The sequence below is a fragment of the Lutjanus erythropterus genome, chromosome 12, assembly GCF_056507025.1.
Source record: "Lutjanus erythropterus isolate fLutEry1 chromosome 12, fLutEry1.hap2, whole genome shotgun sequence".
Classification (NCBI taxonomy): Eukaryota; Metazoa; Chordata; class Actinopteri; order Lutjaniformes; family Lutjanidae; genus Lutjanus; species Lutjanus erythropterus.
The window spans coordinates 36,788,368-36,815,846 of NC_139328.1; the positions used below are offsets into that span (position 1 = coordinate 36,788,368).

The following is a 27,479-nucleotide window of genomic DNA, read 5'->3' on the forward strand; positions in this document are numbered from 1 at the left end:
ACAACACTGATGGCTTTTATCTATGGAAAAGATGTCTTCACTCTTCTTCCGGCCGGCTTTAGTTTGATGAGTTGATCTGACTGGTTGAAGTTAGCCTGTGTTAGCCGTGACAGATGGTTCATTCAATAATCTGCCAAGTGTTTTGCTGAAAGTGCTTGCCCTTTTCCATACAGGTTCTATGGATGGCTTCCCAGATGGTTCTGAGTAACAAACCACCTGTCAGGTCAGGTTACAGTATCAAAGGCTGCACTAAGAAACTGATGATTTACATTAAATTAAGACAAATCACTTTTAACACCTTTATCAGTGCAGTCTCAGAGCTGCTGCAGTGTGGTCTGAAACCAGATTGAAATCTGTCCAAAAGGCCATTTAGATCTAAATTATACAAGTAAATTTTAGTAAATTATAATATTAATTTGTATATTTCAATACTGAAGGATTTGGGTTGCTTTTTCTTTTTCAAAGGAGCTTGATGACTTTTGATGATTTTAGAAAAAATGTGACTAGGAGTGAGCTCTTGATGGTTGTAACATCTATTTCCAAACGTGTTTTTTAGAAAAAAAAAAAAAAAAAAAAAAAGCTGGTTGGCAGGGTGTTAGAGTAGGTAGATCATTTAAGATGCTTCACTACATCATTGAGAGGCCACATTTTGTCTGTGTGGTTGCAGTTGTCCGGTTCCATTGTTTGACATGGAGGAATTTATTATTACACTTATTCAGACGCTGGAAGTCAGGGGTTGATCATGTTGGGAGATAAATAGCTTTTCAATTATTTTTTCTCCATTTGTGCTCAGCTTTCCTGCATTCTCTGCCTGACATGTGCTTCCTCCTTGCCAGAGATGTCTTTACCTTATCAGATGCAATGGCTTGAATAACTTTCAGAGTTTTATGGTCAAAATGATCAAAGTGTGAATCAGCAGCCTGAAGTTAAGTTTACGGACATAGCTTCATTAAAAGACAATGAACAGGCTAATTTATATAACTTTTTTGACATAAACTGATCTGGTTTGGTATCAGAACAAACATATAAACGAAAAAAGAAATATCAACACCTTGCCAATTGTGTGCGGGCAAATCAAAAGTTTCAAATACAACGCAGAATCCCCTGGCTGTTTTGTCTTTTGGATGATCAATGTGAACATGAAAATCACCAGTTATGACAAAACAGTCAAACTGTGTTGAGATAACAGAAAGCAGCTCAGTGAAGTTGTCAACAAAGTCTGCGGAGGATCTCGGAGGTCTGTAAATTGTTAACAGCAGGACGCTTGGTGCTCCTTTCAACACACTGCAAAGATATGCAAAGGAGACAAAATAACCACATGACAACTGCTTACATTAAAACCAGTCTTTAAATATAGAAACAAAAGCACCACCTCTCCTGTCAGGTTAAGAAACAATCATAAAATAAAAAATTGTTGAAGAAAATGTGTCATCACAGTTTTTAAGTCTGTGGAAAGGGCATTCAGAGTTTTTCTTCTAAACACATTATACATGTTGAAAAAAGTTGCTGAAAACATGTGAAAACGGAAAGTGAGATGGGCCGGAGAAATCGGAGCAGCAATCTTCGTTCCTACTCTCACCTATGGTCACGAAGGGTGGGTCATGACTGAAAGAACGAGATCACGGATACAAGCAGCAGAAATGTGTTTTCTCAGGAGGGTGGCTGGCATCTCCCTCAGGGATAGAGTGAAAAGCTCAGTCATCTGTTAGGGACTCAGAGTAGAGCTGCTGCTCCTGTTCGTAGAAAGGAGCCAATTGAGGTGGTTCGGGCATCTCATAAGGATGGCACCTGGTCGCCTCCCTAGGGAGGTGTTCCAGGCACGTCCAACTGGGACCACGGGGCAGACTGAGGACTAGGTGGAGGGATTATTTTTCCACCCTGGCCTGGGAACGTCTCAGGACCCCCCAGCCAGAGCCGGTAATTGTGGCCGGGGAAAAGGAAGTCTGGGGTCCCCTGCTGGAACTGTACCCCCATGACCTAACTTTGGATAGGCGGTTGAAGATGGATGGATGGTGGATGTGAAAACACAGACGGCTATGTAGAACTGAAATGTGGAGTTCGACTATTCAACTGTTCATGATTTCTGTGTTCAAGATTTTTTTGGGTAGACCTGAAACACTATATAAGTCTATATAACCCTCCCCCTCCCCAAGATTCAGTTACAAATGTACCTTCAACGACTCTCTCAGTCTAAATCAGCCCAGCAGTTCACTTCAGCTCACTTCAGTTCCAACAACCTGACACAGAAGAAAAAAAATACCACCCTGTCACCGTCCTCTGGCTCCAAACATGTCTGGACGTGTCCAACAAAGCTGCAAGACAGAGCATCCATTTTTCAGGTTGTTTATCATGTGGTTTACTTTGAGACAGCAGAGTGGACACGTCTCCAGCATTTCTGAGCAGAGAAAACTGCTAATTTTTTAATTATTTCAAGACCTAATTTTACATACTTTTATTATATACTTAGGGGTTTTTTTGTCAATCAAACATGGCTGGAGAGTTAATAACATGTGTCTGTGGTGTGACAAACTCAGAACACACATTTATTGTTGCTTCATACAATCTATACAATCTCTTCACAAAATTAATGGTATGAGTTTCACTTGTAGTTTGTCTTTTTAATACAAGTACGGTTTTATTCACTCTTTAATTCCAGTGCCTTCTCCTTTGCCATTGTTCCATCTGTTTTAAGTCATAATCAATGAAACTCAATACCTCCTGTGCATTTTTTAAAATTAAAAGCCTACAAGAGAGGGGGCGGGGTGTTAATGCTCTTTGAGGTGATAATCCTTAAGATTTCAGTCCTGATTGATCTGGAGACACCTAATTAATGGTGGTAATAGCAAGTGTGTTTTGGGGCCGGTAGCAGAATAAGCAACAGAATAAGTTGCGTGCATGCAGCCTGTCGCCTGCAGCTCTTCATCTAACAGCTCACTGTTTTAACACTAACTGTTCCATTGCTGCCTTCTAATATAGAAACTGATTGTCTGACAAAAAGATCTATAAACAAGAACAGAGACAGAACGCAGCATGTCAAGCTATGCAACCAAAGGCTGAAACAATAACAGAATGCCTGCAGCTAGCTACAAACATTTCATTCAGAGTATGATTTTAGCAACATATATTTACCAGAGAGGAAAAGTTTGATTGACAAACTTAAAACAAATATTGTCAGTTTATCTCAGTGCCCCTTCTTATTACTTAATTGGTGTTTTTTTATATTTTGAAGAAATGATCCCATCAAATGACCACAAGTGAAATTCTTTTATCTTTACATTTGTTTGAACCACCAGATAACATCATCATTTAAGCTAACGAAGATCAAACCAGGCTATTCATAGATTAGCTTCAAGCTCTACTGAATGTCTGGCCAAACTGTAACTTAGACAGTCAGGATACCAGTTTTCTCATTCTTTCTGCTGATTTTATTGCCTGTATCTGCTTCCGTCATCAGTTTTTCAGTTTGGCAGCTTATAAACACTCAGTTCTGGGTTGTTCATCCTGTTGATAGTGCATCACATGACACAGCAGCTTTTAGGCATTTGTTCTGTTGTTTGCTTCCAGACAGAAATGACAAGGTGACACCTTCACATAAAGGCAGTGGAAGGCCAGGAATATTTTATCCTCATGTGTGGGCGGGACTTAATTGTGCTCTCTTTCTATTGTATGTTTTGAAGATGCTTTCATAATGAACGAGTGTGGTCAGCACTAACTTCAGTCAGCGACAAATGAATTGTGTTTCCTGTGACTGCTTCACAATAAAAGCCACCCTGTGGTTTGCCATTTGATGGTAGCTTTACATCCATCAAAAACTGGTAAAGTAGAATTGACTGAAATTAATAAGTGAGAACAGTATTTTTCATGTTGTGTAATAATGCTGTAGAAATGTCAGCCCATAATGTGTAATGTACTTATTTCATCTCAACTTCCATAATATATCACTGCTGTCACAAATCTTGTATCTTCATATTTTGACATTTTTATTTTAATTCACAAATCAATGCTGTTGGTCATCTTTTGTCTGTCTGTGGGTTTTTACAAATATTTAACCATTGAAAAGTGTCAAGAAGAGCTACTAACTTCAGCAGCATTCAGTTAGTTCAATTATCATTATTATTATTATTATTATTATTATTATTATTATTATTATTATTATTATTATTCAATTTCTGAAAAGTAACCATTTTGGACATATGAGGTTTCTGCTCAAAGTTGCATTTTGTATGGAAACTTCTATAACTATGGTACTTATTTTAATCCAAATCCATCTTTTATTCGACCTAACAAAATAGTTTTTGTGCCTTTATTTTGAAAGTCTACACAGTTGCATGTTTCTTGATCCCAGGAGACCGGGGGTCATGTGCCATGTGACACCAAAAGTCACTATATCACTATTACTATATTTCTTTTAAGCTTACATAACATAGGTAAATTATGTTAAGTTTTTTTTGTACCTTAATGAAGTCTACCCCAGTCTTACATTTTTATTTTTGCTAAGTTTACCTCGGAGCCCTGCACATGCAAAACTGACACTATTATGATGGTAGCAAACAGCACCAACATCAAATTAAAATGTGAGGAATTCAGAAAATAGGAAGGCCTATGTTAAACACATTACATTAAACCCTAAACATACCTTTATTTACCTCAACTACAGAGAGGACCAGGCCTTTATTTGAGACCTTGTATTATTTTAAGTATAAAGACAAGACAGAATTATTACCTCACTGCTCTACCCTGCATAATATGTCGCCAAATATCTGCAGATTCATACCTTAAAGGGATAGTTTGAATTATTTGAAGTGGGGTTTTATGAAGTACTTATCGATAGTGACTGTATTAGCTACAGTAGATGCCAGTGGGCAAAGCCCTAAGTTTGTACAAGCAGAGAAGAGTACCAGCATGGAAGCTAAACAATGAAGTGCTGTGGACAGGGTAAGCAAAAAAAGGAATTTAAGCCACCTCGAAAAATCAATATCAGTTTAAGTATACACTATATCTGGAATATTTCAATTGCTTCACCTCACTGTCAGACACTTTTCAGATGGAGAATTGCCATTATATAAGCCATGAATTGCTCTCTCCAAACCAACCAGACTCCATAGACGAAATCAGTCATTTTACCTCACAGAACAAAGCAGTTGCTGGTCTGCTGCTGCCTCGATCAGTCAGTCAGTCAGTTTGTTTGTATCATTGTGTGACTTTGGTGTCTTAAAGGGAGTCACACAAAGTCACACAATAAGATAAACAAAGTTACAGAATGAAGCAGTGGTACACCAGCAACTCCTGAGTTCTGCAGGGGTAAATTTACATTTTCTCATTAGAAAAAGCTGTCTGACAGTAAAGTACAGTGATAAAAATATGCTCATTATAGTTGATTTCTTTAGACTGCTAAAATACCTTTTGCTGCTAGCCTCGTCCACAGTAGTTCATCGCTTAAACTCCATGCTGGTACTCCTCTCTTGGGCAGACCGACTGGGATCTACTCAATTGATGAGTACCTCATACAACTCCACATTAAATAATCCAAACTACCCCTTTAAAGGGTGATTCTGACTGACAAATATCAAGTTTCAGTGAAGAAATTTAATTAATTTAATCCCCAAATCAGATGCATTTAAACTGATTGTAATATCCCATGATAAGCTTTTAGTTCGTTAGATCCAAAGGCAAATTTTTGCAAACCACAGCATTTCATTAGTGATGTGCTGTCAGTGATCTAAGAGTGGGAGGAATGTGCTGATCTGGCTCTGATCCCAATCATTCTGCCTCTTAACCTTCCACTGAACCAAGCTATTAGACTAGATAATGCCTTCCACACAAAACACGCTTCATTCTGCAGCGTCAGCCATCGGATTCCCCCGGATGATTTGATTTAAGATCTGTGGTTTATATATCGGAAGAATGGGAAGAAAGAGAGGAAGGTGTGGAGGGAATCAGCGGGGGAGAGGAGGGGAGAAGACAGCAAAGATGGATTAATTTTAGATTTGATGTGATCTTAAAGGCAGAAGTTTTGTTGTTCAGTTTTATGTTTTGGTTTTGGTTAGATACCCATTCTGTCCCAATGGAAAACTAAAGTCCTGCTTGATTTTCATCAAGCACAAACTTGAACATATGACACATGCTCCTGGTGGACCACAGCATCTGGATTGTAGCTCCTCATAATGGTTTTAACTAGAAGTCAGATCTCAGAGTAAAGCTCTCCCAAAAGGAGTCATTTGAGGACTTCAGAAACTTAAACTCTGTTAAACGCTCTGTCTAGAGGGATACCACCTCATATCACACTCACACACACACACAGAGGAACACACAGTGGAACACACAGCGCACATGTCACATCACATCAAGCAGTTTAACATCACAGTGCTGCGGAGGCTTTTATTTCAGACTGTCCTCTAAATCAGAACAGACACGACAGCTACTTTCTGAGCACGAAAACTTTGCCAGCTACGCCTCTTATTTTAGAAATGAGATAAGCCATAAATCCACGGCTCTGAGCGCTGACATTCTGTCCCCGCTCATTGTTTTAAAACTAAGAGGCAGCTGTCGAGCATTAAAAACAAATCGACTCACCATTACCAAACCAAATGTTCTTCAAACTTTCCACGTCTTGATCTCTGACTGAAACTTCATGTTTTGAACTGACAAAGTGACTGACAGCAAACAAGTGAAACTATGTAAAATGTCTGAATGAAACTTTAAACTTTTTTTTATGTTTCATATGATATATAACAGAAGGTATTAATCATCCATCACAGGATCATTTATTTACAATAGAGTGGCTATAGCTAATACAAATATATTTTTTATAATTACATAATATAAAATCACAATATAGAAACAATGTTTATGAATGTAAAAGGTATGGAATCCCATTTCTGCCAATATGATGATAGAAACAATCTTACATTACAACAAGAAAATTTCTCTATATAATGATAAAGTATCTCATTTGATCATATGTGATCTGATATCCTGCATTGTTATTATATAATGTTATTCTATGCTATCATATTATTAATATTATTACTACTGCTATTGTATATTTACACTCTACTGTTTAACACTTTTTTTATTATATGTAATTATGTTATTATAATTATTATTATTATTAGTAGTAATGGTGTTATTGTCGTCTGTTGTCCACTCTACTCTTTGCACATCTATCTATCTATCTATCTATCTGTCTATCTTATCCTGAAATAATGAAACTATTTCAATATAGTTTCTCATTCATTTGACACATTAGGTCAACAGGTGTGCTATCACACATAGCCTTCACCGCACTTAAACCAAAAGTCAGTTTAGAGTTTGACTGACCTGGTGCCTCCTCTGCATTCAGTCAGTCAGTTACTTCATGTATGTTTGTGCATACTAAGTGGAAATGCTTAAAGTCAGTCCTTGAAAAAAATGGGAAAAATCCATAATTTGTCAACAAATGCATGTCATGCATATTTCTCAGCAGAACGAGAAAAGAATATAAATACGTTGCCTCAATAACAGCTGAAAGGAATGTATTACCTATACTATTTAGGTAATACTTTTGATGATGTTCATGTCTCTAATGCATGATAAGCACTGTCATAAGACATTATAATGCATTTCTAAGGCTTTATAAAAGTCTTTATAATAAGGTTTACATAATGTATTATAAGTTTAGGCATTCATAATGTTATTTGTTACCCATTTCTCAATATCTCAATGCCAAAGTGTTTTAAAAAAGAATCTGAGCTCTAGACTGCAGAGCACATTATATCTACCATGACTTCAGTCAGTTTGGTTGTGGGGGGGCATGGGTGTGGGACTGGCCACCCCTGAAATATAATTTGCTATCCCAATTGGCAATCTGTTATCCTTAATGATATGACTGGCTGTCTGTCCAGTGAGAAGCGGGACCTTAGTTGATAATTTGATGTGCATTATTTTGTTTTCAGTGTTAAATTTACCTTTTTAATAGATTATTTAAATGATAAATCATAAAAGTAACAGTACTTTTCATGATGGAGAGCAGCAGATGAATTACAGCCTGAGAAGCTGTACAACAGAAGTATAATTTCCTTTTGAGGACATAAAGAATAAAGTCTGGAAGCTCTGTATTATATCTGTATGGTGTCACTCTGTTGTGCTGTAATTAGAGGGACTATTTCTTTGAAGTACACTTTTTAAACACAAGAATAAGAAGCTGTAAGATACTGTAATGTTAGTAATTCAAGTAGATGAGTACATTAGTGTGCACATGCTGCATGTGAGTCTTACAAGTCAGAGCCCCCACTCAAGCCACCCCCATTAATAAATCCTGGAAACACCACTACTCAGATTCTTCTTTCAAACACTGTTGTGACTTTGGCATGAAGCTATAAAGCATTATGAATACATTATGTCCACCACTTTGTGAACCTTGTCATAAGCTGTCATGCATGGTTGTAAACATTTAAAACCAGGCTGCCTCCTAAAGGCTTATGAATTTGCTTATAATGCATTACAGACATGACCTTCATAGGAAGTGTAAACTGATACTTCTGATGTGATTTTTACAATTCGTTCTCATCCCAGCTTGTCAACTACTGAAGTCTTTGTCACCGTCCTTCAATGTCTTATACAGGTACACAAGGTGTTCTTCAGTGTCTGTATGAGACGCTTGAACAAGCCTTTTTAACATGGTTAATTTTGTGAAATGGTTGCTTTTTGCAGTAGGTTTAGGCAACAAAACTGCTTGGGTGGGTTTAGGAAAAGATCATATATGTCACATGACATAAATGAAGCCACAAGACAAAAGTCACTTGAAACATGTCTCCTTATTTATACTGTGTTGAAAACCTGGTGCATCTCATACAGCCACAGATGGTGTTTACATGCAAGTCACTTACAAGTCAAAAGAGTCACCAAGGGGCGTGACAAAACATCTGTATTTGGCAATTTGCACTGTGAAAAAAAGTGTTGAGATGACTTAAAAATCCACTGCAGTGCGTTACCTTGAAATTTTGAGTTTTGAGCCCAACTCAGACTCTTAAGTTCTGAAGTAAAGTTTAAAAAAGTTTTGCTGATCTATAACCTTTAGTTAAGATAATTAACTTTTTTTAGATAGGCTTTGGCAAGAGTTTGATCTGATTGGCTGAAGTTAGCCGGTGTTAGATGTCACAGACAGATGGTTCCTCCAATCACCTGCCAAGTGTTTTTTTAAGTTGTCCTTTTCCACACGTGAACAATTGCATCTAAAAAGATGCTTCTTCTTCACTTACCTGTGGTGAATGTAGCCTTGACCAGGAGGAGCTGACATCTGAACCGTAACACCATCCCATTGGTGGATCAGTAGCAGCCAAATCACCGCCCATCTCCCCCTTCTGGCTTCCAGCTCGTCTCCTCTCTCGTGTTCTGTGGCCAACAAGAGGCTCTCTCTGCTGCCTCCCCGTCTTGTGAGCAGCTGTCTTCCTCTCCTTTCCTGTAATTACAATGGCTGTTAGCATCCTTCAAACCGACTACAGCCGACCTCAACTGGGAAACAGCATTTCCATCACTTCTCCCTGTAGTTTTGCAAAAGGTCCTGGTGTTTGGCGCTCTTCCTTTCAAAAGCTTGGTCGCACCCTTCATCCCTCGGGACTGTAAGCCCCTAACCCCCTAACCCTAACCCTCATGAACTTGATCGACAGTGTTTAGTCTCTCCTGCTCCAGGGTGTTAGCAGTCTTCATGAGCACCTTGTCATGGTGCCATCTCTACCTTCCTTGGGTGAGTCCTGCTGGCAGGATGTGTGCCACGGTGCCAGTCTCCCCACAAAGTTTGTAGAGTGCGTTTTCTCTCATGCTCCACCTGTGTACATTTGTCAAGCTCAGGAGTGTGTCATACAACAATTGCAGCAGGAAAGAGATGCACAAAGGTTCCAGTTTCCATAGATCCACCCCACAGATACTGAGGATGACTGTGTAACAAACCATCTAACCTGTCTCGTTAACATTATACACTCTTTTACAATATTTCATGCACATTTCATACAGCAGGCCCCAGGAGTGTGTTTCTAACTGTTCTATCTTATTGTTGTTGTGTTTGCGTGGATCTCAGTACTTGATGCAGCAGTAATTGATAGAGAGGTTTATCCAGAAAACTAAAGCAGATTTATTTCAGAGGTAAAAGACAGGTACAGGTAGGCATGGAGCTCTGAGGAGATACCTGATGCATATTTTCCCTCGGGACATATTACAGAAAAGGAAATGACAATTGAACAGGTTACAGAACGAGGACGTGAAGCTGTTTCATGTGCACTGAACTCCTGAGGAACTTGTCATTTTTACGTCGATTCGTTGTTCAAAAGGAAAACTTGAGTCACTGTTGAAAGAGATTCCGTGCTGCTCAGATTGACACCCTAGATTTGTGATTCACAGGCTAAAAGTTTGATTTGGGAATACGTGTAAGCGTTGTTCTGTGAGTCGTAGATGCTTGGATGAGTCCTCCTTAAGATTTAATAATCGTCCCTCATTTATCTGAACTTCTACATCATTAAGGCACGGGATAAACTGATTAAATCATTTTCAGGCCTTTAGTCATATGTTTGTTTAACAAGTGTCTCAGTCTGCAGAAGTGAGTGACGGGATGACAGCAGTTTGGAACACAGCACATTTAGGACACATCAGAGTGCTTTTCATGATGAGAACTCCTCTGACAGAGTGTGGCCACACACTGGATTGATGTTCAGGCCTATTTATGCAGAGATGATTTCTTCTGATGTCTCTGATATGATTGAAGCAACCAATTAAACAGTTTATTATGTGGGCCTGTCAGTTTCTTATCTGTTTACAACACCAGTCCAGTCAGCAGAGTTCTTACGAAGCACCAAACATCTCTCACATTTATTTTTAATAATGCTGGGATACAGTTTTAATTCACTCACTGGTCTTTGTTTTGAGCTGACGACATTGGGCTGTTTATCTAATACTTTTACTGAGTTGGACTGAACATTAGAGAGGCAAAAAATGTTCCCCTTTGTAATGTTAGCTACAGTGAGGAGTAGGGCTATCCCCATCTTTTTCCAGTTGAATCAGATTTGTCTGTTATATACAAATATTATACAATGATTCACTTCTTTTTTATAGTTCAGTGCAGCGCACTAAGCTCCTATCAGCCTACACAACTGTGTTTTACCAGTTTTAACAACGTTCTGTCTAACATCTGTGAGGTGAAAACATCAGATTCATCAGAAGTCCAGTCCCCAGCTGCTGTCTGGTGTCACCTGCCGTGCGTGCTACACATTCGTTCCTGCTGTGAATTAAAGATTCATTTTGACCAAACCAGAGTTGGTGATTGTTGCAACAGTGGAAAGACAAGTCAACACGTTTTTGTTGATTTTGTTAAAATTAGAGTTTTACAAAGGGAGTCTGTTGAGATCAGCGAGAGCAATAAAACAGCTGTTTCTGGTTAAACTAAACAAATCTTAGACCCTTTCCATCATGTTATCAGACATTTATAATAATCTGAGCCTGTCAGTGGTAAAAACAACAACAACAACAGCTGCCCTGTGCGCTGTGCTGGTGCGCTCTGGTGAAGTGGCTGACAGCGCTCACCTGTCCTCCTCTTCTCTCCTTCCATCACAGTTTTGTGGCTTGTGCTGTGATTTTTAGACTCGATTTATAAAGTTTACAGTATTTCATGCTGTTGCATTACTCTGAACACAGAGTCAAAACTTGTTTACCAACCACAACTCACCCTCTTTTTTTAAAATAAAAACGGCAGCTAATACAAAATATATTTATTATCTCTTGTTTATAAAGCCTCATTGAAATGTTCTCCCTGTGCAGTTTCTGTAAGCTGTCTGTTTTATCCTGTAACTGTAATACACAATGAAGGAAAGAAGGAGTAGCGTATTATCTGGTGGTATTAATAAATATTGAGGCAGAAGAACACCCTTTCAATATTAATTAACAATAATATAAACTGCCGTCTGGCTGAACAGCATCATAGAAGATATATTTCACAATTCTTCATATTATAGACAAACTAAATTTGTTAAAACAAATAGTTTGGGGTTTTTAAATCGTTCTTTAAACCTGGAGGGGGCTTAGAGCCACTGCAGGGGCAGCATGGATGGCCAGGGGAGAAAAACAGTGATAAAAAGTTGAATGAATGTCGAAGAATATGGAGGGGAAATGAACAATCAAGAGTTAGCTGACACTATCATCCTGACCTTTACTTCACTAACATTCAATTTGAAAATCCTTTTTATCAGCTGCTTTCCCAATTATTGTTAATGACTGATAATAAATGTGGGTTGCGGAGGGCGTGAACTTTTTTCGTCTTCTGAAGGGAGGCGCACCAGAAATGGTTTAGGAGTAACTGCTTTAAACTGAAACATATTCTGTTTGCGTTCAGAGGCTGCTGCTGTGCACAGCAGAGGGCTCCCACCATGTGCACCGCAATGACAGATATAGTAAGCTATCTTTCTTCATTGAGAAGATCCAGTGTTCTCACACAGTTGGACTTGGAATTTTGTCTGAAATTTCAACTGTGACAGAAAATCTCAGTCCGAGCCATTTTAACCTTCATTAGAACCGGTGCATGTCATTGTTTAATCTTTTGAAGTATTTCCACGCAAAGCTGGTGGCAGAAAACATGTTATGTTAGTCTAATTCTGATGGTAGAGCCACAGGTAGCTGTACTGACTGCATTAACAGAGGAATTTGAATTCCTGGTGCTTTGTGCTTTTAAAGTAGGTAATTATTTTAATTGTGCTTGGTTGGTAAAACATAAGAGCAAACGCACTGCGTTATCGTGTAAACTGAATATTAAAAATAATGTAACATATGCTATGACTCTGTTGTCCTTTCAAATGCTAATGAAATTTATTTGTCTATGTAAGATGTGTAGCTGTTTTTTTCCTGCTTTGAGGGGTCGCTGCACCCCAAGGCCAAGGCACAATTGCAGTTCCAGCATTATTATTATTCCAGCAGTACAGAACACTGCAATGCTAGGGCCTTTTCACACCTGAAAGACAGAAGGAAGGTTTGTTTGTACACATTTGATCCAGGTAGTTAAGGTTTCACATTCTATATTGCAATCAGACAGCAGTCTAAAGAATTATACGTCACACATCTAACTCCTGTTGTCATCACCCACATGAACTGCATCTTCCTATACAGGCGAGTGACTGGTTTGCAGACTGGTGTGTGTCTGACGTCTGTGTGTTGTCAGTTCATTTATTTTCTTCTTTTTCATCCTGTCTGAATTTGTCAGTTAAACATCTCCACATGGCTCGTTGTGTATGGTTGCATTGTTTTTAGATGTTCCTTTTGCTAGAACTTCCTGTAACTGATCTGAAAGTCCAAACCATCAAAACAAAATAAAATCACAAGAAACAAATCGAACCATGGTTCAGTCTGATACAGACCTAGACCACCTCTTTTGGTCAGACCAAGACCGGTGATAGGTTTCACACATGTAATTTTGTTTGGAATCAGAAAGAAAGTCCAGACCAAACGCAGTTGGAGTGAAAGTACACTTATATAGCCCAGCATCATATCTAATTTAGTAGTGCTTAATGCAAATCACTGAGTTGTAGTCTCAGCACATACCCCTCTACATTAGAAAACAGTCCTCTGACAGTATGAGGGCTTCTATCATAATGTTAAGTGCTGCACAGTTGGCTAATAATCATCTGCAGGTCATTCATTTCATTAAAAAAGCTTTTCAAATCTCTCTTTTTATATACTTGTATCACTGAATACCTTTATATTTTATTCTGTGTTATAAGGACAAATCATAATCCACTCAGTTAGGAGCTTTTCTTTTTTTTAAAGACTGTATAGACTAAACTATTTGACCATCATTCAATTTGAAAGTAATAGTTAATTGCTTCTCTACTCAAGGCCTGTTTCACTACAATCCTACATTCTAACATATTGCATGTTTGATTGATGTGTGTTTTGCAGGTGATCAACTATGAATAATTGCGTAAATAATAGCAGGTGTAACCACTGTGGAGACAGCAGGATTTAAATCAGGGTTTCACATGTTTTACAGGTTTCCTTTCCTTTTTGAAATTCCTTTGGGAGTTTTGACGGAAAACAGAATGACTGCAAGTGCAAAGTGAAATTCAGTCCCATGAGGTGTCGAAGGAAGAGGCAAATAAACATTTTCGTTAAGTTACAGCAAAAAAAAAAAATCAAGAACATTGGATGAAATTAAGAGAAGATGGCAAGATGTAAGGTGAAAAACAAAACAAAAACTGGCTTATAATAAAACTTTTTCGACTACCTTCAATCAATAAACACATAAATTACAATAACTGGTCAGTGCTGTATCTGGTCTGACAAGAGCCATCAAAAACAGGGTACATGCAGTGGTAAGGACTCTGAGTCCATCCATGTCCATATCTATGTCCATGTCCATGTCCTCGTCACCTGCTTCATGGCTGTTACACGTAGTATGTTGTAAAGATGCATGTCAGTGGCATTTATTGTCTCTTGCAAATTTATACCTAAATAATTTTCTGGTTTCAGGGGTTCATTTAACTCAAAGATATTCATTATGGTTTTCTCAACTTCGGCCCAGAAAGGTTTTAACACTGGACACTTAAAGAATGTTTGTGTATAATTTGCGTTTAGTTCTCCACTTCTTCTCCAACAACTAGTCCCTACTAAAGGGTAATATTTACCATATATGCAGGGTGTAATAAAATACTTCATGCTCACTTTCCAGGAAAATTCTTTCCAGTATTTGGATTGTGATGTCTTAAGATTCCTATTTAAGGAGCCTTTCCAGTCATCTGTTGGTATATTAATTTCTAATTCTTTTTCCCATTTTTATTTTATGCTATTATCTACAGTGGTAAGCTTTTGTAATATTTTATAAATACTTGAAAGATTGTCTTTAGCTTCATTTCTATTTCATTTGTTAGAGTATCCATTTCTAAATGTTTCAGGACATAACCTCTCACCTGTATGTACTTACAAAAATGTATGTAAAATGTCAAACTCATACTTTGGAGCAACAATTTCAAATTATTTTAATTATTTTTCTATATTGATCCATTTAGCTTCTGTTTCTCCTTTCATCCACTTCAATATTGTGAGGATTTGTGTGGCATAAAAGTAGTTCTGTAAGTTTGGAACACTTAATCCTCCCTCTTCTTTTTGTTGTAGTAAGATTTTAAATTTGATTCTCTGTCTTTTATTATTCCATATAAAATTTGAAATAATCTTATTAAATGTATTAAAATCCACTCTTGGTATTGGTATCGATAAGGTCTGGAATAAAAATAAAAATAGTGGAAGTACCATCATTTTTACAGTTTTCACTTTGCTTAGTATCCCTTGCATCACTTTCAGTCAGAGTGTCTCCTCGCCATAACACCCATTATCACCTTCCTTTCAAACATATTAAATAAAACAGTCACAGAAAATTTTTTTCAGTCTTGGTAAATCACAGTGCATATGCTTAATTAACCTATTTGCATGTTCTCCTACAGTATTTTTCACACTAGGGTAGAAACACCCCATATTGCATATTCATTAAGGCAAACATACTAAATGGACAGTGTGTGCTGTCATGCACATTTTGAAAGATGCAATCCTCAGTGCACACCAGTAGTAGATCAGTTTGCACATTTGTTTGTGGGTGATATCAAGTTTGTACATGTTTTTACACACGCAAACCTTTAGTAAATCAGGCTCATAGTGTGTTGAGCCAACTAAAGAAACTAGTAGATATATACCTGAAGTCTCACTTAAAGAAACTAGTGGTTATGGTTACAGCGTAGGATCTCAATAGTTTGAAATATTGTTACAAAACAAAATATTTTTCTCAGGAGTTGGTGGAGGCCAAACCAGAGCTAAAAGGAAAGCAAATTATATACTTGGCCACAAACATGACCACAAATACATTATAAAGTTTCATGGTGTTTTATCTTTGTAGTCATTTTGTGTCTCTCTGTAGTTATCTGTAGTCTCTTTGTGGTTGTTTTGGTCCTTGTGTGGTCATTTGTGTCTCTGTATTTTGTGTCTCTATGGTCATTTTGCATTTCTTTGCAGTTGTTTTGTGTCTCTTTGAGTGAGCTGTGACTCTGTAGTCCTGGGCCCATTCAGTAATCCATCCATTGGCATCTGTTTGCGTATAACATATGCAATTTACATATCAACTTTATAAGGAGGTATGCCGATGTTGTGTTTACAGGTTGTTGTACTCGCCCCAAGTGGCAAAACAAAATCAACAAATGCACGTGTGATACACCATGGCCTGGAGTGTGGCTTTGTATTTGAGGATTAGCTCGGTCAGAGAGTGTGACTTTAAGAAAGGCGGGGACCTGGCATCCAGCCTGGAGCTGAGGTACAGTAACCACTATCCATAGAGCCACCTCTGGTGTCAACAGACACAGCAAATCTATATATAAAAGAGCAAGGCTAGGATTAACTTCATTTAAATGGCCAGCTTTGCTCTTTTCTTTTCTGACTTCACTTTCATTACTCATTGTTCTGTTCTGTGGCTGCTCGTCTCATCCTCATCGCCACAGCAGTTAATCAACAAAATCCACGTGACAGATCAGCAGGATGTGCTGCCAACACCACTGAAAGACAGTTTCAGCCAAAACATAGTTGTGAACACAGGCTGCAGACACACTGATACAATATCCAGTTTATTTCATTGTGATGTGAAAAGTAGCATATTGCAGCTCTATCAGACACTAATCTGTGGCCAGCTCCTCTCCTCTCTGCACGCTTTCCCTCTCCACTCCTCCGCTCTCCTCTTCCTCTCTGCCGTTTGTGGCAAGATGCCAATCAGTTAAATCCTCCCTGGCTCCCTCGCTGCCAGTCAGGCCTCTTCCCTTTCCCTTTTCCCCTCACTTAACCCTACAAGTCTGTGTGTCAGCCAAGTGAGACGCACAGTGAATTTTACTGCTGCAGGAGAGATTTTAACTCTCCTCTTTTTTTAATCATGTCACAGGTCTACAGCAGACAAATTCAGGTCAGCCAGGAGACATTCAAGTCCTCCGTAGCACAGCTGTTTGAAACTTTTATTAGTTTCTCTCTCCTGTCTGTCTTCCTGTAGGTGTCTCCACTGTTGCGTTCAGGTGTCGTGCTGTACGTCCGGCAGTCTAAGAGGATTTGCTTACTGTAATGAGTTCAGAGGGATCAACAGCAGACACAATAAAAGATTATATGAGAGACAGGTGAAGATCTATTAATGGACTGCATGTTGTGCGATTCAAGTGCTCCAAAATTCTGTACAAAATCAATTATACATTTTACTCTTAGTTAAATAACTTCTTCCACTCTTTTAAGATAGACACATTCTTTAAGTCTGTGTAAAGGAAATTCAGAGTTTTTCTTCTAGTCTATTTATCTGAATTTTGGACTCAGATCATTAAACTGTTGTCCCCAAGTTCTGCATTTAGAATTTTTTTTGGGCAGACCAGAAATACGGCTCAGTGAAGCAATGGAGCTTGTCTTTGTCTAGACTGCAAACGCTGCATCAGCATCACGCTTGCATGATGACAGTGTTCATGCCACACTGAAGCATCTGTCTACATAGGCTCTGTACTATCTGCACATTTCAAAGCATCCAGCAGCAAATAAGCAGCCAAACTATGTGTGCAATATGCAGCTTTCTTTCAATTTGTGTGAATGTTCTTGATCTATTTTCCATCAACATGATGCATAAGCACTGCAGTGTGTGTGTGTGTGTGTGTGTGTGTGTGTGTGCGCAGTGGATATGGATGAGAAGAAGAGTTGGTGATGTTGGTGATCAGAGCAGAGGGATTAAAGTTTAGCAGTGAAGTTGTCGAGTGGCAGTAAATGTACAGTTTCCCATAGAAACACTGCAGAAAAAAGCTCAAAGCCTGTGTCTTGCTTACCTGCTGCTGGTTGGAAAGAAGGCAGAGTCTCTTTGATTCAAACTGAGCAGAGTGAGCTGATCTCTGGCTGTGCAGCACACTCTGCTCCACCCAGGCTACAAAATGTGTATAAAATACATTTTCAGTGCCTTTTTGCTGGGCACCAACCCTTATGCTGTTATGCTTGTATTGTTGACAAAATAGACTAAATAAAAGCTTCAGCTCGCATTCGCACTGCTGGGAGATGCACACAGCTGGTGTAGTCAGCTGCACTGACGAAAACGAGTGTTTCTGTTGTGTGAGATGTGAGTGGAAAAACATGTCTTACTCGCTTCTGGTCGAGACAGGGGATAAGCTGCACAGCTAACTTAGCCATTTTTTAACCTGGACACTGGTCTCCCATGTTTTTGTGTCTGCCGGCAGAAGCAAACATAGACTGACATGTTGTTTTCCTGTCCTTATCTCTTTTACTGTTCTGTCTTATTTTTACTACTATACTTTTGCATGTGTCTCAGTTTTATTTCAGTTTTCGCTTTTGTCTTATTTCTGTCATTGTTTTGGCTTTGTGTTGTCACATCGCCTCCTGCATATCCTGCTCTTTTGTTTTGTCTGTCAAAGCACTTTGCAAACTTTGTAAAGTATTTTTAAAGGTGCTACATAAATAAAGTTATTTTTTAAACCTTTTGTAGAGTAAGATACATTTTGTTCAAGCAAAAAAAACAAACTTTTTTATTGCTCTCACCAAACTAAATTTAACTAAACTAACCCGTGATTCACAGAGTTAGATGTCAAAATATTCTGGCTCCACTAAGCCATTTCTCCCCACTGCTTCTCTGATGTCCAACCTCCTTCTTGCTCCTCTCCCAATATTTTCACGTCTAACTCAGAGTTGGTGATTTTTCAAACAGCGGAAAGATAATCCTAGATGATTTTGGTGTGTTACATTTTGTATCTGTTGTGTTTGAATGAAGATGCTGACAATGATGTTAAAATATACATTTTGTAAAGGGAGTCTGGTTAGTTTGGTGAAAGTAATATAATGCACAGTTGTCTGGAGGGATTACTTTATGTTATAGTTTAGTTTCGCTCCTGCCAGCTGCAGCCCTCTCCCTAAATACTTAGGATTTCCACTTTCAATTACTTTTATTTTAAAGTAACCATAGAATTCATCAGAGCACAGTATATAAATGCATCACTCTTTGGGCAGCTCCAAAATATATGGAAGTTATCTACCAGCTGTTCTCTGCATTTCCTCCAACGTAGACCTGTTTCCATCTCACCTCCCTGTACACATTTTAACCTGGGGGTTCTGAAATATCTGATTGAATTTCGCCAACAGAATTCTCCCCAAAGACCCAAACTGGTGTACGTAGATTGTACAGAGCACGTTCAACCAGAAATGACAAGTCCAGATTCTTTTTCCCATTTGTTGAGTCTTTCTTAATGAATCGAACACTTGAGCATAACTTTGAAACTTGTTTGGTGTCATGTTTGTCCATGAATTTTGTCCTAGTTTGTAGATACCTAACAAATCCAGACTTTCTAAACCATACATGTCCGAAATTGTCTGGAGACTACCCACATCTCCCTTTAATGAAATTGAGCAATATTTAAACCTCCCAATTTGGGACTTTTCTTCTATGTTTTCTACTCTAAATATCTAGTTTCACACCTGCTTGTCATCTTCCTTACATTAACTGTTGGTATAGTTGATCGGCAGGGGGCTGTTTTGTGGGAAACTACAGCATGTTTCTTTCCCACAAGAATGCTTGGAGTGAGTGGACGGAGGTCACATGTATTCATGTAGGTTGGAGATTATGCGTGTTTCCTTGCAACCATCATCTCGTCTTTAAGTGAAGTCCTCCACATGAAGCAGGTGGAAGCTTCAGAGAGGACAACAGATCCACGTGGTCTTATTGTTGACATACAATACAGAGCAGCAGAGGCGCACAGGAATGTGAATTGACTTGAGCATCATGAGAAGAACCAAGTTTGATATTTCTATGAATGTGTCTCGGTAGAGTTTGCGGCTACATTTCCATATCAAAGTGTATGTCTCCTGCGTCTCCCTCCTGTGCATTCACAAACAGATAAGCATGGGGAAGAATGGAGAGTGACCCTCCTCCGTGTCCAAATCAATCACCGAGCGCTGCCTTCATCAAAGTGATTGGACATCAATAGCCAAATATGCTGTCCTTTGAAGTCTCTACTGTCAGGAATTAATATATCAAGATGCAGAAACGGTTGCTATGCAACAATAAGGCAGGTTATCCTGTCATCATGTGTGAAATGCAGAAATGAAAACATTGAATTCTGTGTGTGTTCATGCATAATATGTATTCTTGAGAGGTCAGCTGCCCTTACACATGTTCAGCAGCCAAGGCCGATACACAGCAGCGTTCTGATGAAGTGTTTTCAAATGTTCCACAGCAGTGGATACAATACATCATGCATCATGTGTTCAATAATTCTGTCCCTTTCTACACTACAATGCTTATTTGTTATTTATTTTCTATACACTGTGAACTGCTAACATGCAGGTCAAGGTAACTGTCCTTGTGTTAATGTGTTTTTTTTGCTAAATGGTTGACATATCCTAGTAGTTTATTACAGTTTATTCACATTAGTTTATTTTTTTTTGTATGGAAGTTGATTGCATTCACTCTAAGTAAAAAAAGAGACTTCATCTTTTAATTTTGAATTCTGGATCACAGACTTGCAATCCTTTTTTGATTATTATGAGATCTAAGCGAACTAAGTAACACGCAAAATTACCCTCAATTTTTGTGAGGGAAAAACGGGCATGGCTGTCTATCAAGTGATCCCTGGAACTCTCCACTCAATGAAAATGGGTTTGATGGAGTCTCCCTTTTACAGATATTTCTGCTTCTGTGACTTCATTATAGACAGAATCCTCTTTGATTAGATGACTACCTTGTTGCTCTAAACATAACAGTTATTATTTTCATTGTTTCAAAAATTACAGTTCACAAAATGGGGTTGTCTTATTTTGGGGAGCAAGATATAAATCAAATTGAAGTTAAAAATTATTTTCCAACAAGCAACTGAGATATAATTATGTATCTGATGATTTAATCCCTCTGTTCCTTTATCTGTGTGTTTCTGTAGACTCTTGATTATGAGACCAAGAAGTCATACACCTTCAAGGTGGAGGCGTCCAACGCACAGCTGGACCCCCGTTTCCTTCATCTCGGGCCCTTCAAGGACTCAGCGACAGTCAAAGTGAACATCCTGGACGTGGACGAGCCTCCCGTCTTCACCAAGCCCTCCTACTCTATGGACGTGTACGAGGACACTCCTCCAGGGACCATCATCGGCTCTGTGACGGCCCACGATCTGGACGCCAGCAGCAGTGCTGTCAGGTAATGAGGCATTCAATAGATGCTGTAAAAATGCATATGACAACATGAGTTTACTGAGCTTTTATTATAATTTATTTCCAATCCTGGAGCTATTTTCAACTCTACTTCCTACATTCAGATTTAGCCTTATGATAATTGTTAAGTGTTTAAATAAGTGTTTACTAAGTACACTGTAAAACTAAACTATTTTTTTGACTTTTGATGAAAAAGTTTGTGTCCTTGTTGCCTTAAAATAAAAAAAAATAATAAGGTGCCTGAATTTAAAAAGACAAGTTAAGGTCATTTTCTAACGCAAAAACAAACTTTTATACTCAAATAAACTTGATATTAACTCAGTTGTGCGTCACAAAACATATTCAACATTCAGAAAACATTTTAACAAGCTTAAAATATTGAGTTGAACAAATAATTCTTCAGTCACGCTGACAATAATTTATAACATTTAACATTTATCATCATTTAGTAACTTTTGAATAAATAAATGAATTTAAAACCAACCTTCAAGTTTTCATCAGATTAGATGAACTCATGTGTCAAGCTCTGAAGTGTTCTGTAAATAAATAATAGAAATTTTAAGTTTAACTAACTTGAATAATGTCTGGAGCTGCAACTATCAAATGCTCTCTTTTCCCTGAAGACTTTTTTTGGCAGCCATAGCTTATGGAGACTTAAGAAGATGAGCCACCATCACAATTTAGAGGAAAAGACACCGAGCCATAGACACAAGCCTTTTCTCAATATGCGTTCTTCTCTGTACTTGTGTACTTGAGAAACGTCATCAGTCTCACTCCAAGTACTGTTCCAATTAAAAAGTCTGCATCTCGCCAAATACAGTCAAATACCCGGATGTGTTCTTGCCCCGCCCGTTTTATCGAGAATGCATCGACTGGTGACTTGTGTGGACTTGGGGCAGCCACATATCCCACAATGCATTTCGTAGCAACAATGGCAGAGGAGAAGACCCACAACTTTAAGTTACAAGTGTCGAAATACTACTGTTTTAGTACCACGGAATGCAATTTTAAGATATTTTATGTGAGAATGTAGACATTAAAACTTCAAATCTGTGGTCGATTCATCACGATAGTGCGTAGTTTAAAATTTGCTCCAAAGTTTTCGAAGATGTGTCTTCCTGCTAACGGGACGGCCAGCATACCTCGCCAGCTGGCAAGATGACCGGGCTGTTAGCATTCATGTTACTCCGCTATAAACAGCTTTATCCCTACATGACCTTTTGAAATTGGCTGCTGGCTCTGACATCTCTGTAGTAGTAAAACGAGATATCATTCGTTTTCCTCACATTTAAACCAAATGATACAGGGTTGTGTTTTATATCATATTTTGTTTCATTTCAAATATACATTAATGGTGAAAATAACTGGAAGTGGGTAAGCCAAGACGAGCTGAGATGGTGACATCATCAAGTACGCTATCGTCACAATAGCAGAATGACCGTCTTGTGTCCTCCCGTCCTCAAGAGACTGTACTCCCAAGTTGAACTTGCTAAGTCCAAACTGCCAAGTCCGTAAGTCCGAACTTGGCATACTTGGTATTGAGAAACGGCTACAGTCTTTGATGCATATTTTAATTGACTTTTTTGAAATTTGATGTGCAACATACTGCAACTCAAACTTTGACAAACTTTCTGTTGAGATAATTTACTATTCTTCCTTAGATAAACTCATAGTAAAAGTTTAAGTTAGAGAAACTCGAAAAAATGTTCAGAATTTGGTCACAGTTAACTGTGAACCTGATTTGTTACGATTTTGTTGCCTTAAAATTAAACAGTTTACACTATAATGTTTTAAATACAACATTTTGGGGTTTCTAAAATTCAAATATTTAAATTTATCTAAAGAAGAAAATTATCTCAACAAAAGATCAGTAGTTGGTAAAACTTTTTCAAAACTGAAGAATTTGACTTGACATGTTACTCTGACTGAACTGATGTACTATGTACATAGTATGTTGACTTGAAATTTTGAGCTGTCTCAACTTTTTCATAGACCTACAACAACGAAACATGAAAAAATATTTAAAAATTTAATGTTATTCATTTCCATATCATTTTTTTTTTGCCAAAGTCACAGGGAGCCACTGGAGAGGAGCTGAAGAGCCCCATGTGGCTCTGGAGCCTCAGGTTGCAGACCCCTGCTTTAGACTGAATGTTGAGATTTAAAGTTCTCTCTTGACATTGGACAAAATAGTTGACAAAACAATCTCACCATAACAACTTTGGCAACTCCATCTGCTGAAGACATCTAAAGCACCAGAGCAGCTACTTAATGGACATCAAAGGTTTCAAGTCAGCGGGATGCATTCAGGGACAGCACTTATGTGTAGGTCACTTGCGTTTAGCAGCACTCAGACACACAATACGCTCAACGTTATGTGTGAAAGGTCAAATAAAATAAACTCAAACCCTTAAAAACGTTTTGGGTTGCAATAATGTGTAGGCAACAGTGAATGTACAATGTGAGAAATTACACAGCTTTTGTACATTTGTCCATTAGATGTGTGTGAGAAAGGCAACTGGATAAAGTGCCTCCTGTGCAGAGTTTTAGGGAAGAGGTCTGGCTGCATGAGTTAGCTAAGCACTATTACACAGATGACCAACCAGTATTTTACTACTTATTTGTTTCCTAATTATATTTTACAAAGAAAAGTAATTGCTGATTGGATTATGTTCCATGGCAATGCATTTTCATGGCTATTTATCTACCGCCGTAAATTCATAAGGTGGTGGTCAGGGTGGATGTTGAGGGTACAAAGTGCAGGACTTTGACACTGTAAACCTGAGTTCACATCCTGAGTGCATTTATATTCAGATTCAGGCCACAAAAGCCCTTTGGTTAAGGTTAGGGAGATGTGCTTTTGGTTAAATATTAATAAAGTGAACACCCTGTCTTGTTCTGCAAGTAACTTCTAACTTTTCCAGTTTTTAACCAAACACAAGACTCTTTGTCTAATCATAATCAAGACTGTATGAGTGCCTGATCAGATTCATTCAACATTTTAATCAAGCTGTATTTGCTCTAAGTGGAAATTACATTTCATGACTGGATATTGTACGAAAAATATGAAATGTTGTCAGTGAACATTTTGCTGATATGTTCAGTATCAATGTTTTGTGGCTTAGCAAATGCAAATGTTTATCAATCAAAATAAGAACAATTATGTAAAAATGAACATTACCTCTAATATTGCAAATTATATCACAGGGTTGAGGAGACAGAGGGTCACGTCTGTCTTGTACCTGTAAACAACTTTGGTTTCTTTGAAGGTGGACCCTCATGGTTGGCATTAGGTTTTGCTGGTCTGGTGTGCGATTTAATGCAAAATGACTAAACCAGCATATGTCATTATGAGGTGTCTCAACGATGTCAGCCCCTTAGTGACATTCAACAGAGGGGATGAAAACCCCCCCCAAAAAATCTGTGGGAAAATACAGCTGCTTTCAAGAAGTGTATCAGGCACCTCACTATTGGTTAAAGGAGAAATCTGTGATATAATTAACTGTAATGAATCATGAAATGACCACAAGGTGTCATCAGAGATCAAGGAAACATGTTATTTTGAAATACTTGCTTCACTTGACATGAACGCTGCAGCCAAAGTGTCCCCCTTTGAAATTTGAATTCCAGACTGTTTTGTGTGTCCATTTCACATTAATCAGAGTTAAAATAAATGCTGAATTTTTGCCAAATGGGTAAATATTAGAGCTGTCAGTTTAACGGGTTAATTAGATTAATTAATTTCGCTCCAAATTAATGCGCTATAAAAATTAACGCAATTAATCATGAGTGGCAAGTCAATGCGCAAGCATTTTAAATTTGGCCCATTGAGTTCGGCACGCGTGTGATCCGCGGACCACGTGAGCATCATAGTTTTACTGTCACTGTTACTTTTGTATAAGTTATAATACCCGAAATCTCCATGCAGAGCTGCAGTGAAAAGACGGGACAGATGCTGCTCTGTGCAGCGCATCTCTGTGAAGAGTGACTGATTTAAAAGCCGTCACATTGCCTTGAGTGAAATCTAGACCATAACTTTTTTCACTGATGTAACTATGCTATCACCAAAGAAACAGATCATAAAACTGTGATGTTCATTGAAACTTTGGTGATATCAGCTGTCTTAACTTCTACACAGCTCCTCTCTGCTCACCGGTGCAGCTCTGTCACACCCCGTCTGTGACACAGTGTGTCTGCTGATTGATTGATCATGACTTCTAACCAATCAGATGTGCTGTGCTGTAGGCGGGACATTGAGCCAGACTACAGAGTGTAGTTGTGTATTATACTGTACAGTGTATAATGATCTAATATATGTATAGTATATACATAGTACAGCACTATATAAGTTTGAAGTTTTTAATATATTACCATTATCATTACTATTATCATTATTATTACATTACATAACTATGGTGATAATTACAGACAGACAAAGATCAAAGACAAGTGCATTTTTAAAATAATTTAACTCTAATCCCACCACTTTTTTCTTTTTTGCTGATCCCAAAAATGATGCAATCCGTGACTCAAACCCGTGATACGATCCGAACCGTGAGTTTTTTGATCCGTTGCAGCCCTAAGAGCGAGGCAAGCTTACTTGGACCTTTGAACGGCAAGTTTATTTATAAAAAGAACAAAGACGGGACTATTAACAAGAACGCAGTGATTTGTACCTTGTGTATTCAATTGATTAGTCATGCACTACAATTTTGTAATGTCCTAGAATTCAAATTATTTATTTGGGGACCTTTAGCAGATATGAGATTAAAATGCGATTAATTAGATTAATTAATTACAAATCCTGTAATTAATTAGATTAATTTTTTTAATCGCCTGACAGCACTAGTAATTATCTGTTTGCGAGTTGTAAGAAATCATCAGTAATCTTGTAGAAGGTGCAGATGTTCATAACTGTTAAATGGAGCAAAATGTTAATGGAGTTTGGCAGGCAGTGAGAGAGAGCCACTGAACTCATCATCCAGAGTGTGTGATTTCAGAGCAGTGGGCTTTTGTTTTCAGGATAACAGGCTTAGCTTTACATTGACAGAGAAATGACAGTTATGAACAGTTGATCAACTTACAGTGGAGGACTCGTCCTCGCTTGTTATCGTCATTTTATGAGGCTGCGTGCATCCTGTACTCCTACAGAGCTGCTGCAGCCTGCCTGGGGAGGAGAGGGCGGGGGAAGACAACCCACTTCAATCTTAGATCGTATATTAAACAGGATTTCAACCTATGTAAAATACAATCTTTGGCTCCAGCTCGCTATTTGGACTTATGCACTCATTTTTGCATGTGCAATTGCTACATGTCGCTCCTTTAAAACTATAAACTAGCACAACAATTACCAACACAAATCACCATGTTCTGAACAGACACATACAAACACTAACAAAAAAGAAACTTTTGCATTTTGGAACATTAAACACTAAACTTAAGAAACCACTCAGTCCAGCACTAGTAGGTATGATGGGAAATGTGGGCGGTTGCCACAATACAGTCAATGTTGTTTGCAGCCCACATAGCAGAGTATCACAGCAGTTTGTGAAATTTATTACTGAAAAGTTAATAAATAAAGCTCACACAATTTTCTCTTTTCAATATAACTCTAATATAACACTGTCCCTGACTACCATCATGCTTTTCTTATGTATTTGCCATGTTAGGGACTAGCAAATTATCTAGTCAGCTATAGTTTGTGAGTACCTCCATGTTTCGATCTGTTAAAATTACTGTATTACACTAGTAAGTAAGTAGTAAGTCCTGTATCTGTTTCAAATTAAAATCCCATCAGCCTTTTGCTGGACAGAAACCTTTCATTTCTTAATGTGGATTTCATTGTGGAACATTTCCAGAAACATGCGGTGGAAAACTCATCGACCTAGAGAGTGAATGCAAAGATGGCACCCATTCAGTCCAGTCAGAGTTTATTGCCTGGTGCGTAAGCCAAAATAGTTTTCTATCATCTGGGTTTACTTCCTGGTTACATGGACCACTGAATATGTGCAGTACCATTGCCCGTTAGTTCCCTCTCGGCCCACAGACTTTACATTGTGATGATGTAACAGATTTTTAAATTGCTTTTTTGGCTCGAGGAAAGTTTTACAAATATAAAAATTCCATGCATCAAAATTCATTCATCAACTGATGTTTACAGTATGAGACATGTCATTCAGATTGGTGGCCAACAGGGGAAAATACTTCCTGGGCTGGTGGGGATTTTTCACTGCAGTACTGCCAGTGGCCACTAGGAGAAATTGGCGGTGAGG

General features: G+C 38.2%; 1 protein-coding gene across 1 annotated transcript in view; it reads left to right on the forward strand.

Moving 5' to 3' along the window:
* LOC146318420 (cadherin-12-like) overlaps positions 1-27,479 on the forward strand; it is a 165,611-nt gene that overhangs the window by 93,032 nt on the left and 45,100 nt on the right. Inside the window, exon 8 of the mRNA XM_084732514.1 lies at positions 20,940-21,193. Coding sequence (XP_084588640.1) covers positions 20,940-21,193 — 254 coding nt within the window. The remainder of the gene's footprint in view (positions 1-20,939; positions 21,194-27,479) is intronic.